The following is a 13,914-nucleotide window of genomic DNA, read 5'->3' on the forward strand; positions in this document are numbered from 1 at the left end:
ATAATTCATGTTTTGAGCCTGCACATTAGGTACCAGATACCTGCTTCTCATTCAAAAAAGGCTATTTGCATCAGACTGAATTACTACCTAGCTGTTTCCACGAGGCTTCCCTTGCACTGGTTATCGCAGGGAAACATGGGATGCCACCTAGAGGAACATAGACAGGCTCAGGAACTGGGCTAACACACCCCCCACGCAGTCAACAAGGCCACCTACAAAGGTCCTGCATCTGGGTCAGGGCAGTCCCAAGCACACAGACTGGGCAGAACCTGGATGAAGCAGCCCTGAGGAGAAGGACTTGCGGGTGTTGGTCAATAAGAAGCTCCCCATGACCCGGCTTCAGTGTGTGCTTGAGCCCAGAACCCCCCCATGTCCTGGGCTGCACCCCCGGAGTGTGAGCAGCAGTCGAGGGAGGGGATCCTGCCCCTCTGCTGTGCTCTGGGGAGTCCCCCCCTGCAGCCCTGACCCAGCTCTGGGGCAGCAGCACAAGAGGGACATGGAGCTGTGGGAGCGAGGCCAGAGGAGCCCATGGAGATGCTGCGAGGGCTGGAGCAGCTCTGCTCTGGAGCCAGGCTGAGAGAGCTGGGCTGGGGCAGCCTGGAGAAGAGAAGGCTCCTGAAGGGGAGACCTTAGAGCAGCTCCAGTGCCTAAAGGGGCTGCAGGAAACCTGGAGAGGGGCTTGGGACAAGGGCCTGTAGGGACAGGCCAAGGGGAATGGCTTGAACCTGCCCGAGGGGAGACTGAGCTGAGCTCTTAGGCAGAAGCTCTTCCCTGTGAGGGTGCTGAGGCGCTGGCACAGGGTGCCCAGAGAAGCTGTGGCTGCCCCATCCCTGGCAGTGTTTAAGGCCAGGTTGGACACAGGGGCTTGGAGCAAGCTGCTCCAGTGGAAGGGGTCCCTGCCTGTGGCAGGGGTTGGAGCTGGATGAGCTTTAAGGTCCCTTCCAACACAAACCATTCTATGTAGGGGCAGTTCTTAAATTTCTTCTGTTCCAACTATCTTTTAGTATCCTCTCACTGACTCCAATTGCTTTCCAGTCAGTAGCATCATAAGAAACCCCCGACTTTCATTATGCATTGGACAAGTTAACAGATTATTCACTTTCTCCCTGTAACATCACAGCTTCCTCAGGAATAAACTGGTGTAAACAAAAACAGCAGGAGAAAGAGACGTTTTGATGTCTTCCATTTGCTTCCATTGCTATTCAAAGCTTACAAGGAGCAAGAGTTTAGAAGAAAACCACCACCAAACCCACAACAAAATAACTTGGAGTGGTCCAATGACTTAACTGGGGTTTCAGGATGGATTTCTAAGACTCAAGAGATGCACTTGAGAATTAAATGCCCGAGTTGAGTCATGTTTAAGGCTAGAGCATGACCTCTAGGTGGTGCTGACATCCTGTTATTCCATGAGGTTACGGCATATTCCAGCATAACAAAACTATATTCTGGACCATTGCCTTTTGGCAGTTACCTTCAGGCACGTGGATTGTAGATTTAGCAGAGTTTCTCTGAATTTCTTATTGCAACACAGTGGGTTTAAATCTATGACCAGAAAGAATAACTCAATTCCCTCTTCAGTAAAGGGGCAACAAGTACACAGTGAATGCAGACATGCGAGACAGCACGTAGTAAGACAGAGCATCCAAGTTGTTCCAGTGACCACAGCTCGAGTCTCAACAGGCTGGGAAAAGTAACAAAGGTTTTGATGAAAATAATAAGGAGGACCAAAAAAGCTGAAAGCTGAGCAGCAGAGATGCATGTGGTAGGGTAAGTGAACTAGAACCGGTGTTTTCAGCCTCTTTAACTGCATTTGAGTTGCAGCCACTGATTGTATTTTATTCTGGTTATTTATTACTGGGAACTATTAATTGTATTGCTGTACATGGATTAGTAGCTAACTTGGTGTACCAAGGACCTTACTGGAACATCAACTCTACAACCCTGCAGTCAAGCTGCTTTTGGAACTTGGTGATGTTATGCTAAAGCTGAAAACACCTAATTTAAATGGAGATGCACTACTGAAGGCACAATTAAATCCACATTCCACACCAGCTCTGGCCTGTGCCACTGGTGAAAATGGAAGCTTCAAGACACTCAGGGCAGCAACTCCTCTAGAAGACGCGTGTCAGGGAGCAAAATGTTTGGGGCAAGAGCACACACATTGATACAAGTGCAGCTGCAGATGTGCATGTACTTGGAGTAATTCACAGTCAGATGTCGCAGTGGAGCTGGAATTTGAGTAACTGCGTTCAGCCTGTATCTTACCTCAGTTCCTGTTCTTTAGCTGAAGCTTGTGTACTGTTGGGACAGACTGAGTGTGCTGCTTTACAACAGGGAAAAGGACTTGGGAAGTGCAGTCACTCAAGTAGGATGGCATCACACCGTCTACCATACAGAGAGGTGTTTCCAGATGTTATCCAGGTGGTGTTATTTCAGGAAAGCATTTTGGAGAGGGAACCTTTCCCATACAACACTATAAAGCCAGAAAAACACATTATATTTTGCTCTTCTGGGGCATTCTGGGTTTTTCCCCCTTTCAGATGGTGCCTGATAGTTTCTGAATGGTTAACTTGACATTACCTTGCCTCATCTCTTCCCTTCCACTGATGCAAAAGAAACCTGATTGATTTCCCTTGCATAACATGTAAAACTTCCACAGAAGACACCAAGAACAGTGTAAGAAAAACAGCGCATTCTGTTCAATTTCTCTTAGGCTACACAACCTGATCAGATTTGAGGAATTAAGACATTATAGCTGAATAAAGGATAATTTGAGCTTTTATATGCTACAAAGAAATACATTGTTCTGATATTTAACAAGGAAACTGAGCCAGATGTTAAGTTACCCAAACTGATTTATTGACAATTTCAATGTGACATATTTACAGCACTGTTTCTAAAATAATTTAACAATTTTCATAGATTTATAAAAGTACTGATAAATAGGAGACCCTGACAGTTACCAACCACAAATATTTCCCTATGCTACTGAACTACAACAGTAGTTCTTTTTTCCTCTTCTTTTCTTTGCCCCCCTCTTTTTGTAAGTCCCATAATGGAGCTGCTTTACCTCCACCCAATGTGTAAAATTGCCAATACCAAAATATAATAGAATGAACATGCAGTGTGAAAGCTGTACCAGAGCGGGTGATTTCAGATGTTAGACTACAGTAAAAAATATTTCAATGCAAAGTGTCTTCCACACAGAATGTACTTGTGAAAAAATAAGCTTTTAAAGAGCTATTATCTGTATAGAAGTTAAAACCTACAATACTAGTACAGACATTTACAGGAACTTCCAATTCTGTGCTAGTTTTCACATATATCTAAAGAGTCAAACAAAACCAGTCATTTACAAAGACCACTGCCTTAAGACAGCGGTTAGTTAGCTTATGGATAAACAAAAAGATGAAGGTGCTGATAGAATTTAAGGTTTTGAAGTTAGATATATTTCATTCTTCTATGACACCAATTAGTCTATCCTTGGATCAACAAATTATCATGGTAAAGCCATCCATATCTCTCAAGCAGGAAGTCAGTTTGGAAGCTGGAGAGAAGATGGACTTGTATGATATGCATCTTAGGTTCCAGGAGACCAAAAAACCCAAAGTATCACCAAGCTGGACAATCTGAATCACACTAAGCAGCAGCATGAGATATTTGTGGGGTTGGGATTAAAGCAAACATTTCTTTGTCAAAAATGATGAACAGGACACACTCCATCTAACCCAATACTTGAAATGTAAAGGTTCTTCCCATTTGCATCACTGAAGCCCTGTAACACAGTGTACACAAAGAACAAATACTCTCCTTTTAAACAAAACATATATTGCACAGCTAGCAGGTGCAATACCAGAACACTGGTATCCCTAGCGTAAGTTTCCTGCTTTAAATCCCTGTTTCAGACTATGCTACTCAGACCAACTCCCAGCCAACGTTCAAAACCATTAGGAATGGTTTGTGTACATAACTAATCCCAAAGTGTTTCAACAACGTGAGAAAAAACACAGGCACTTAAGATTCTTAGTGCACCGAAAGTTATAGGCCACAATTGCATGACTATGAACAGCTCAGTACCAACAATGACAAAACTAACCCAGGTCTTCCACTGATAATAGACAAGAACTGCTCACAAAGCACTGGTAAGAAAACCATTCTCAAAACAGTTATCAAACGATACATTTAGACATTTAAGAGAAATTAATTGCTGCAAAGCCTAATGTAACACAACAGAAACCCTACTTAGTTCAAAAGATCTAAAAAGTGTCCAAATTCCAAAGTCCAATTTCTCTTCTCCCCACCTCCAAAACACTGTGACATGCAGTCCTTTGAAAATCCAATGTGCAAAAGGTTATAACCCACCTTCAGGAGTGCATCAAAAATAGGCTGACTATTCAAAATATTATTTTAGTGGACATTTCACAGCACCATAACTAGAATTCCATAATTCAGAATTCTGGGTCTGATAACAAATCAGTTGACACTGTTGATCCTAAAGAACAGAAGACATTTTCTGTGCATTTCCTATCTGAAAGTCACGGAGAGAAACAATCCTCATCTATGCCTAAAGTCTTACTGCAGTTCAAAATGATATTAAATAATCACATTGTTGGCAATAAGTTCTCCACAATGTAGCATTAGTTGTGAATTTATTAAGTGTGCCAGATTAGGAATGAAGAGTTGCTGGTACCTTGCTTACTTGCACGAGTACATTTTGGTTTTGTCTTTTTTCTCCTAAACTGTGCAGTGTCCCCTCCCTAGTAAGTGATTTACTATCAGGCTTTGAGAAAACACCTCAGGTCCGTTTCTGACCCTCAGCTGAAAGGCAATATACTACACCTTATATATGCACATGTGTGCACACAAACACACACACATCCATATATATAAAAATCAGTGTTCCGGTTTTTGTGTTCTCATTTCCTATAATTTTCTTTGGTTCAAAGTCCGAGCAAGGAAATTAAGAGGACCAAACGAATGGATCATTCTCCAAACACTTCCATCACTACACATCACTAACTGGAAGGCTTGCATCATCCAGATCCACAAGGCCAGGATCCTGTTCCTGAGTGCCATTTTTACTTTGGGGTTCCAAGAAGCCCCGTTCAGTCACTTTGGAAGCTGATTCTCTTGGAGTGACAACCTGGATCTTGTAGCTCCCTGGCCTGGCCTTGGTAAAAGACTCGTGAAATCCTCGCTTCTCCAAGGCAGGGTATTTGGTGTGAGGGTTTGGGACCAGAGGGCTGCCGTGAGTGGCTGTGGAATGTGAGGAGGCTGGGGCTGGGATGGCAGAACGGAGAGCATGGTTGGGTTCGGAAGAAGACTCGGGATGCTCCTGGAAAAAGAAGAGCAGGTGTCAGATGAAGCCATCGATATCACCCTGGAAAGATGCAGAGTTTGCTCTCAGAGAAAACATTAAAATCAACACAGAAAATACACAAAGCGAAGCATCAGCCACAGCAGCAGGAGGCAGGTGCTTTCTCAAGGCAGTGTGTTATTAAATGTGAGCTTACAGCAGTATGTGACACAATGTCAGGTTCTTCATTTGAAGACATTACATTTCTTAAATCAAGTTCAGCAGCTCTTTAGACTGTATAACAGAGTCCAGCAAATTGAGGCTTCTCATTTTACTGTGTTAAGTAACCTTTTGAAGATACACATTTGAAAGTGACACCTTTCCAAGAGAAAAATGTATTCAAACATACCCATATACATCAGGCACTCCCATGCTAAATCCTAAAGTGATGCACATTTTACTGATCCCTCCTCATGGGGTTGCAATCTCCCCAGGGACCAAACAAAAATACTAACTACTTTATGCTATCAAGGTTGTGTAACAATTTCCAAAGTTAATGGAGCAAAAAACTGATTTTGAAGCTATTCCTTCTGATTGCCAAGTTATTTTCTTGTGTTTAATATTATTAACTGCCATTCTGTTGGCCTTTACATAACTGTTAGATTGACACTGAGGAAAAAATCATCCACCATTTACTTAACTGATAGAAACAAATTCCCAGACTACCTAGGAAGCATTTAGAGGCCTACAGCATAGGCACAGAGTGCCATTTTACATGTCTTACAGCTCCAGAACAAAACATTCCTTAGGATCTGCATCACATCTATCAGTTCTGTCAGGATGTCCCAGATACCTAGGGATACCTAAAGCAGTGCTGGATACAGTTTTAAGTGATGTGAGTAAGTGCTGTGTGTGATGATGCAGTGAATACTTCACTCTGCATGCCACAGGGGCTGCAGCTGCTGCCACTTCTGCCATCACCAGCATCAGGGCTTGCAAGTCACTTTTCAAGCACATATATTAGCAAAAAAACCCATCATAGATGCGTATCCAAGATGGAAATACGCATCCTAAAATGAAATACTTATTCTTTCACAGCAGTTTCCCAAGTTTTAGAATGCTATGACACAAGGTCATGAATGTAATCATATTTCATAAAAAGAAATACAGTAATCCTTGGCAGAATCCAGTAAGTAATAGTTCACTATTGGGTTCATTATAGTGAACAACAGTTCACCACTTGTGCAACTTGTTTTGGACTTCAGTTTTGTGCTGACTTTCAGTGAAGTCTTTCACATTATTTACATTGCCTTATTTCACACCTGACTTGATACTTCAATTCAACAAAAACATCATTCAGTGATTTACCTACTATCCTTATTTTCAATAACTTGAGTTCAACAAATAGCATAAAAGTAAGGCATGTGAGGACAAGATGTCTATAAATTGAGGTGATTTGGATACTCAGATTTTACTACCCACACTGACTGTAATTTCACAGTTAAGAGACTATGCTGCTGGATTACTCCTAAAATGGACTGCTTTGAACAGTGTACCAATTACATGGTGTAATGCTTCTACGCTGGAATGCATCATTTCATGCAGAGACTTAGAAGCCATGCAAATCAGGCTACAATATTATCCTTCCAATTGCCAGAGTTACAGCGTGCATGTTTTTCTGTGCACGCATCTGTATTAGTTTGTGGGTAGCTTAAATCTCATTTTGCTTTTGCGTAGTTTCATAAAACAAATGGAAAGTAAAATGGAAATATGAACTCTCATGCAAATTAGGTTTAATACTTTCCTGTTACAATGACATCACATAACTTATGTTTAAATATGCAATATGCTTTGAAGTATAATGACATGGTTTTGCCAGTTTTAATTCCCAATTATTTTAAAAGCAAGAAAAAAGTGAGAATCTGTAAGTGAATGAATGATATAATTTATTAGTTAAAGTAATGGGAATGACAACAGGTAGCCATACTTTTAGTTTTTTTTTTTATAGTGCAAATTAGCCTCTAGCCCTCTGTTAAGAAGGCAAGTTTACATGAGAGCCCACATACGTGCTGCATTCACCAGTTCTTGATGTATACCTCTGTATACAAGGATTCGACAGCCTTCTGGCCTGCCGCATCTGGAACACAGTGCAAAGCTAAGATTAGAGTAACCTATACTTGGGGAAAGAAGAGAAGAGAGGGAAAAAGAAAGAAGTGATGCAGACAGTAATAGCTAGATTGCTCAGTTAGCCCCATAAAAAAATAAGCAAACACAAAGAACAGTTATCTGCATATCTTCATTCCCCCCCAAAAGAAACAGAACTTATGATGGGGAGTTGTATTCCAAAGCGTGAAGCAGCTCCTGGCTGCAAAAACTAACTGAGAGCTTAGAGTTAAATGAAACACTGAATCAATGCAAATGTGCAATCAAAAGCCAGATTTACATTCTCAGATTTCAGATGATGGGAGTAATATGTTCAGTTTACTACAAAACATCCCATAGCCAGAAAGTGAAAACCACAGCTTGCAACATCTGAACTGTAAAGTACTCAATGTGTTAAATCTGCATATACTTGGAGACACTGTGACACCACAGAAACCTTTGCTGCTTATCACAAGCTCATGTACTTGTACTGAGCATCTCATGCAGTTTAAATGCATGAAGAGCTGGCATCCACATGGCTTCACAAATATTAAGCTTTGTCACAGTGTCTCAGTTCAGTAAAGCTCGGTGATGTTCACGCTACGTTTCCAACCGTAGAAACTAATTCATGCGAGCAGAGATCTCTTAGAGGAGTTGCTTTAAATTTGACTCTGTATCTGCATATACAATAGACTATCAACAACAGAAAATGACAATTTAGTAGTGAGAGTTCTTAAAAACAAATTAGGATTTTGTCAGTTGATCACAAAACTCAGCAATCAGCAGAAACACCTCGCAGGAATTAGAACGTTTCAATTTCACTTCCAAACTAGTAGTAGTGACAAAGATCCTACTGAACTCAGAAGCCTTTTTCTAGGTTAGCAGTTGCGTTATCTACACGTTCAAGACAATACAATGCACATAGTTATATATATAAAGTAAGACTTAGATATAAGTGCCCAATTAAAAAACACAACATATTCTATGCCAGTGTGTATGAAAGTTCATGCAAAGATGCCATGTTACTACAGGACAGGACAGAGAACAGGTGAGAGGGGAAAAAAAACAACAATTAGAACTTCATGTGCACAAGGGAACATCAATTAATCACATTTTCTCTGAGGTTCAGAGTAACATACGGAAGCCGCTGATCTTCCAGGTCCCCGCTGTGCTACAATGGCCCCAGAAATTGCTTTTATCCAACTGTGCATGTCTTCTGGACTGTCCGCCTGGATCAAACAACATGCATTGTATTTAACGTGATCAACCTGCAAATGTCCCAGTGTCCTGACCATCTGCATTACGACAGCCCTACTCTACTTCAGTAGTCCATGATTTAAGAAATGGAAGTCCCTGCGGCTTTAACCATGATTTCTTAAAATCTTACCCTGAATTTACTATACGTATATAGTTATGTACAATATTAAGCAAGAAGTATTTTTATACTATTTGCATACTGAACTCAAATCTTTACTTCCAGCAAACAAAAAAGTTAAAGCACCCACACAAATCGTTACAGATCTGACTGCTCTTAAGCAGTTTTTGGCCAGCAACATAACCTGTACTCCTCAGTCACTGCTGCACTTTACTTCTGCGAGGTATTTACTGAAGAGCTGCAGTCAAATAAAAGCCAGTCTCTGTTGGGGGTCAGCTGTACATTTACTCAGAATAACAATCCAACATAGATGAACACTGGATACGAAGGGTGCACATATCTGGGATACAGGCAGATCAAAAGCTAAAGCTATCTCCTAATTAGGTTTCTGCTTCATTAAACTAGCACATCCACCCAGCATTAAACATCTGCAACATGTCAGTTATATTCAGCTTGTAACTCAGCATCTGGCACAGCATAGTATTAGACTATACAGACCTTTCTGATCCTACAAGGGAAACTCCAACACTATTTCCAGTACTATGAGCATCACATTCCCACGTAGCTAGGAAAAGCAAGTCTTTGTGATTTTTAGATGACATGGAAAGGATGCAACGGATAAAGTACACATGGATCCATATTACTAAATAGGTATGGATATCTAAAGGTTGCTATGTTTTAATAGGTATTTTGAAGTGGAAACTAATTTGAATCTGAGAAACCTATTACTAGAGCTAAAAATTCAGTACTTCAAAATAAAAGACTTAATATACTGAGTTGATCCAACAGAGTCTGAAGATGCACATGCCGATAAAATCACATTAGGATTTATTGTTCAGTATTTTCATACACTACCAACACAACACTTGCTGTTATGTGGAAGATTTCTTATATGCATCTTTCTGAAACATAATAGAAATCACATTCCTTCTGAAAATCACAGCATGGTCAAGCACACCTTTAAAAGCAAAACAGCAGCACCTCTCTGCTTTGACTATGGTAGTCTTTGTTTTGCCCAAAGTATAAACCCCAGACATTACCTGTACATAAAAGGTTCGAGAAGTTGTTACAATTTCAAAGAGATTGTCTCTCATCATTATATCACTGCAAATGAAGCACAAAAATAGTTCAACAGCAAGTTCAACTTTCCCACTTTATTTCACAGAGACTCTAGGATGTGCAGAGATCACTTGCTGTCTGAAGATCTCTGCCTTTCCTTATTCCTCTACTGTTGTTTCTTTGGTAAATACTAAGTAAAAAAAAGCAAACCAGCATCCCTTGCTCACTTTACTCCTAAGACTCTTTAATCTACAGTGGCATGTGTGATACTATATCCATTTTTTCTTGGAACATTTTAAACCATATCATGTTATGTTGAAAAATATTGATTGTTCGAATTTCTGCAAGTTTCACATATATTTTATGTCTTCACAAAGTGTTAGTCCTAAACAGTAGCCTGGTTAAAAAAAAAAAACAAAATCCGTATCCATCATAACTACTACAAAGGCAATTCATTCCTTTGTATATTGCCATTTGGTGGGAGGGAAACAGCAGGAGGAAGAGTGTTCTCATCTAAATTTAGATGAGTTAATGGCCTCTAAAGGTTTAGAGATTACATAGCCAGAATAGAGAGACTCCTAAAATTGCTGCCCCAAATCAGACAGCACCTATGCATCTCCAACTCCTGACTGTCTGAAATTCTCTTTCACCCTTGTCCAATGTGTCTACACTCAACTGAATGTTACAAGTTTGAAACACATTAACAGAGCCATCAAAACCAGTTTGATGCACAAAACTGCCTGCTGTCCTAGAAATAATGTATCACACATGCATACAACAACTGAAGGAATCAAAGTTCTCTGTTGCTTCTAACTAGCAGTCTGGCCATGACAAAGCAGGATACTACATCCCACATAATGGCATCAGTGCTTCTCTACTCACCTTTGTTTGCATTCCTGAACTTTATGGACCTCCTTAAGTGGTATAACCCTGAGAGGTTCCTTTTCCTGAAAATAAGGCAAAGATACTTTAGTAGAGTATATCTAACAACTACATGACAGTCAGAAAACCAGAGGTCAGGACTAGCTGACAGCAGCAGAGTTAGATAAATGAGACTTTCAAGGCAGTATTTTATGCAAAAGGTGGTGTCAACCTAAATTGAAGTTACTTTTGTTAAGTATTAAACTAACAATGGCACTTGCAATGAAGAGGAAGCCAAATTAAGTAAAAAACCCCAAATCATTCATTCACCTTACTGTAAGGGAGACAATCACCTCTAAGCAGATCGTAAAACTGAATCTGGCCTCAAGCAGCTCATTTCAGTACAACTGTCACTAAATATATTTGCTATGAATTGCTACAATACAAGATACTTTGTTAATTGTACTGACATGGCTTTAAATAAGATTAACTGTATACTATACTCAATATAAATAGAAATAACACACAGAAATCAGTGATACCAAACCCTGTAACAGAGCAAGAATTCTTAAAGCATATGAAAATCCTGTTACTGCAGCAAAAATAAGTGCTACAATTCTGTCAAAGAGGGAAAAAAGTGAGAACATTCTAACAGAAATACTTTCACTTTTGCCATGACAACATGATGTCACACATACTATTATATTTTCCTGTGGTTGTCGCAGTCAAACACAAACCCAACTTATTTTACCTCCTACTGTGTTTTCTTTAAGCAACGTTACAATGAACAACTTCAGTTGGCTTCAGCTTATGAACAAAACAAAAGCTGTCAGCTCTGAATGACTTTCTCTATAATATCTATTACATATGTTTAAGAGATTTATGTTGTTATAGCAAACAGTTAATGTCACCTAAATATAACCAACCTCAAATGCCAGTTTTCATTAGATCACTTATCGCTATAGCAGATCAATGTACGGAGCTTAAAACTCAGTGTTTTCAGTTATTTTGCCCCTCTTTCCCTCTCTCCCCTCTCTGCTCCTTCCTAGGTTCACTCATCCATTACAATAGAGTTTTTAAAGTAATAAATCGATTGTGAACTGCAGGATCATGCCAGGAATACAGACACCTGATGCAGGGAGCACCTATTTTTCCTGTCTTAATAGAATCATTAGACAGTTTGGGTTCTTCCCTGTGAGGGTGCTGAGGCGCTGGCACAGGGTGCCCAGAGAAGCTGTGGCTGCCCCATCCCTGGCAGTGCTCAAGGCCAGGTTGGACACGGGCTCAGAGCAAGCTGCTCTAGTGGAAGGAGTCCCTGTCCATGGCAGGGGCTGGAACTGGATGAGCTTTAATGTCCCTTTGAACCCTAATCAATCTGTGTTTCTATAAAACACTAAGTGTATGTATTGCTACCATCTTTCTAGCATATTATCACACAGTACAATTCTTCACTAAAGGTTCTGTTTGCTTGTGAGCAATCTGCGCTCAGATATATATTTTTGTAAATAAAAATAGAAGGTTTATTATAGTCAATGAGTCAGAACTGTGTTATGCTGACACAACGATAATGATGCAAGACCAAACTTCTGCTACTGTTTACTCTCTCGCCAAAATAAAGCAAAAGTTCTCTTCAGAAACATCCTAAAATTTGGGTTCTTGACATTTTGCATCTTGCAGTTGGCCTCTAAACTCAAACTTCCATAATTCATAATACGCTACAACTCAAGAATTAATTCCTTAGCTACACATTTTTCCATGTTTAATAAGTGTGGGATTCCATTTCAGGGAAAACAGACTGATTCCAGCATCAGCCACTTAATGAAGCCTGAAGGCACGTAAGATTTGATCAAAACTGGTCAAAAGGTTGAAGAGTGATGAGCAGGGAAGAAAGATCATGAAACCAAAGCAAACTCTGTAAGTGCTGCTGCTGAACAGCAGTTTTTTGCCTGTCTTAGCTGCAATGGTGACATGAGTGAAGGGAAAAGATCCCATCATTTGTATGATAAACCACCCCACCATTCTAACTTGAAATTCAGAACAGTAAGATGATAGTTTTGTCTCTCTGCATAATGATCAGCTATTTCAGGAACACAGTGAGTACAAAGTGACATAAAATACTAATACAAAAATCAGGGTGATTGTAGAATACAGCCTATTCCTGTTCATCAGTGCCCATCAAAAAGATTCCCCAAACAGAAGACTGAAGTCCAAGTTAACAGCTACTCTATTAATTATTTTCCTCTTCCCAATCACAGGAAGTTATTTGAGTCCAGAGATGCAGGAGCAGCACAGCACATTTTTCAAATACAAATGTATTCCTTTTGATATTCTTGCAAGTATCACTGGAAAATAACACATATTGAAAAACTTACCAGTTCAGACTTAAAATACCCTATTGTGTTTTCATCTAACTGAAAGTATCTTCTCTTCCAGTTCTTCATCTGTTAAAGGAAAGAATAAACATGTATGTATTTTATGACAAGTAAATATATTTGTATCTTATGTATTATGCATCAATTTATAATTTCAACTTCTAGTTTATATTTCTAATATATGTTATTGCATAATTCCTATCTAGTTAAGTATTAATGTATAATGTTTATTTTTAATATATCACAGACTGGTTTGGGTTGGAAGTGACCTGAAAGCTCATCCAGTTCCAATCCCCTGCCACAGGCAGGGACACCTTCCAGTAGAGCAGCTTGCTCCAAGCCCTGTATGTGTGATGTTTACTAATATAGTGTCCCCAAAATAATTCTGCAAGATTCTGCCCTATTTAAACTGCTAAAATTAAAGATTCTGGAAGCTATTTCTGTTGTAAGAATTATTCAGCAATCTCCTTTGAAACTGTAGCAACTCAACGGCACAAATACCCACTGGGAATGTTAAAAGACATTAAAGGTTTTTAGTTTATTTTTTTAAATTTAAAAATAAGAAATGTTATAGAAGCAGCTTCATAATCCAAGATAAAATTAGCCTGAAAAGTCACGAAGCATCTTGCTTAATCTGAACTATCTGTTCCTTCTATTAGCAAGGCATCATGTGAATAGCTCCACTTGTGTTAGTCAGTCTGGCAGGTTGTATAATTCTTCCTCTGAGCTGCAACATCAGCTTTTTTTGAAGCATTTTAGTGATTTAAAAAGCATGCAGGCATTGCACTTCTGCCTTAATTTAGATGTTC

The 13,914-nt window shown here is 39.7% G+C and overlaps 1 protein-coding gene across 10 annotated transcripts in view; it reads right to left on the reverse strand.

Moving 5' to 3' along the window:
* Window positions 1-2,837: 2,837 nt before the first annotated feature.
* PLEKHA1 (pleckstrin homology domain containing A1) overlaps window positions 2,838-13,914 on the reverse strand; it is a 39,426-nt gene continuing 28,349 nt past the window's right edge. For 2 of the 10 annotated variants that reach the window (XM_061364188.1, XM_061364194.1), the window contains 5 exons: window positions 13,106-13,174; window positions 10,755-10,819; window positions 9,854-9,917; window positions 8,578-8,667; window positions 2,838-5,335 (listed from right to left, as the gene is read on the reverse strand). In XM_061364188.1, the coding sequence (XP_061220172.1) occupies window positions 5,006-5,335; window positions 8,578-8,667; window positions 9,854-9,917; window positions 10,755-10,819; window positions 13,106-13,174 (618 nt within the window). In that variant the 3' untranslated portion in view covers window positions 2,838-5,005. Of the gene's footprint in view, window positions 5,336-7,362; window positions 7,468-8,549; window positions 8,668-9,853; window positions 9,918-10,754; window positions 10,820-13,105; window positions 13,175-13,914 lie in introns of all 10 variants that reach the window. The other 8 variants (XM_061364190.1, XM_061364189.1, XM_061364185.1 and 5 more) reach the window with 8 other exon arrangements.

The sequence above is a fragment of the Neopsephotus bourkii genome, unplaced genomic scaffold (genome assembly GCF_033783945.1).
Source record: "Neopsephotus bourkii isolate Nb327-2 ecotype Australia unplaced genomic scaffold, CSIRO-AGI_Nbou_v1 NB_1189, whole genome shotgun sequence".
Taxonomy (NCBI): Eukaryota; Metazoa; Chordata; class Aves; order Psittaciformes; family Psittacidae; genus Neopsephotus; species Neopsephotus bourkii.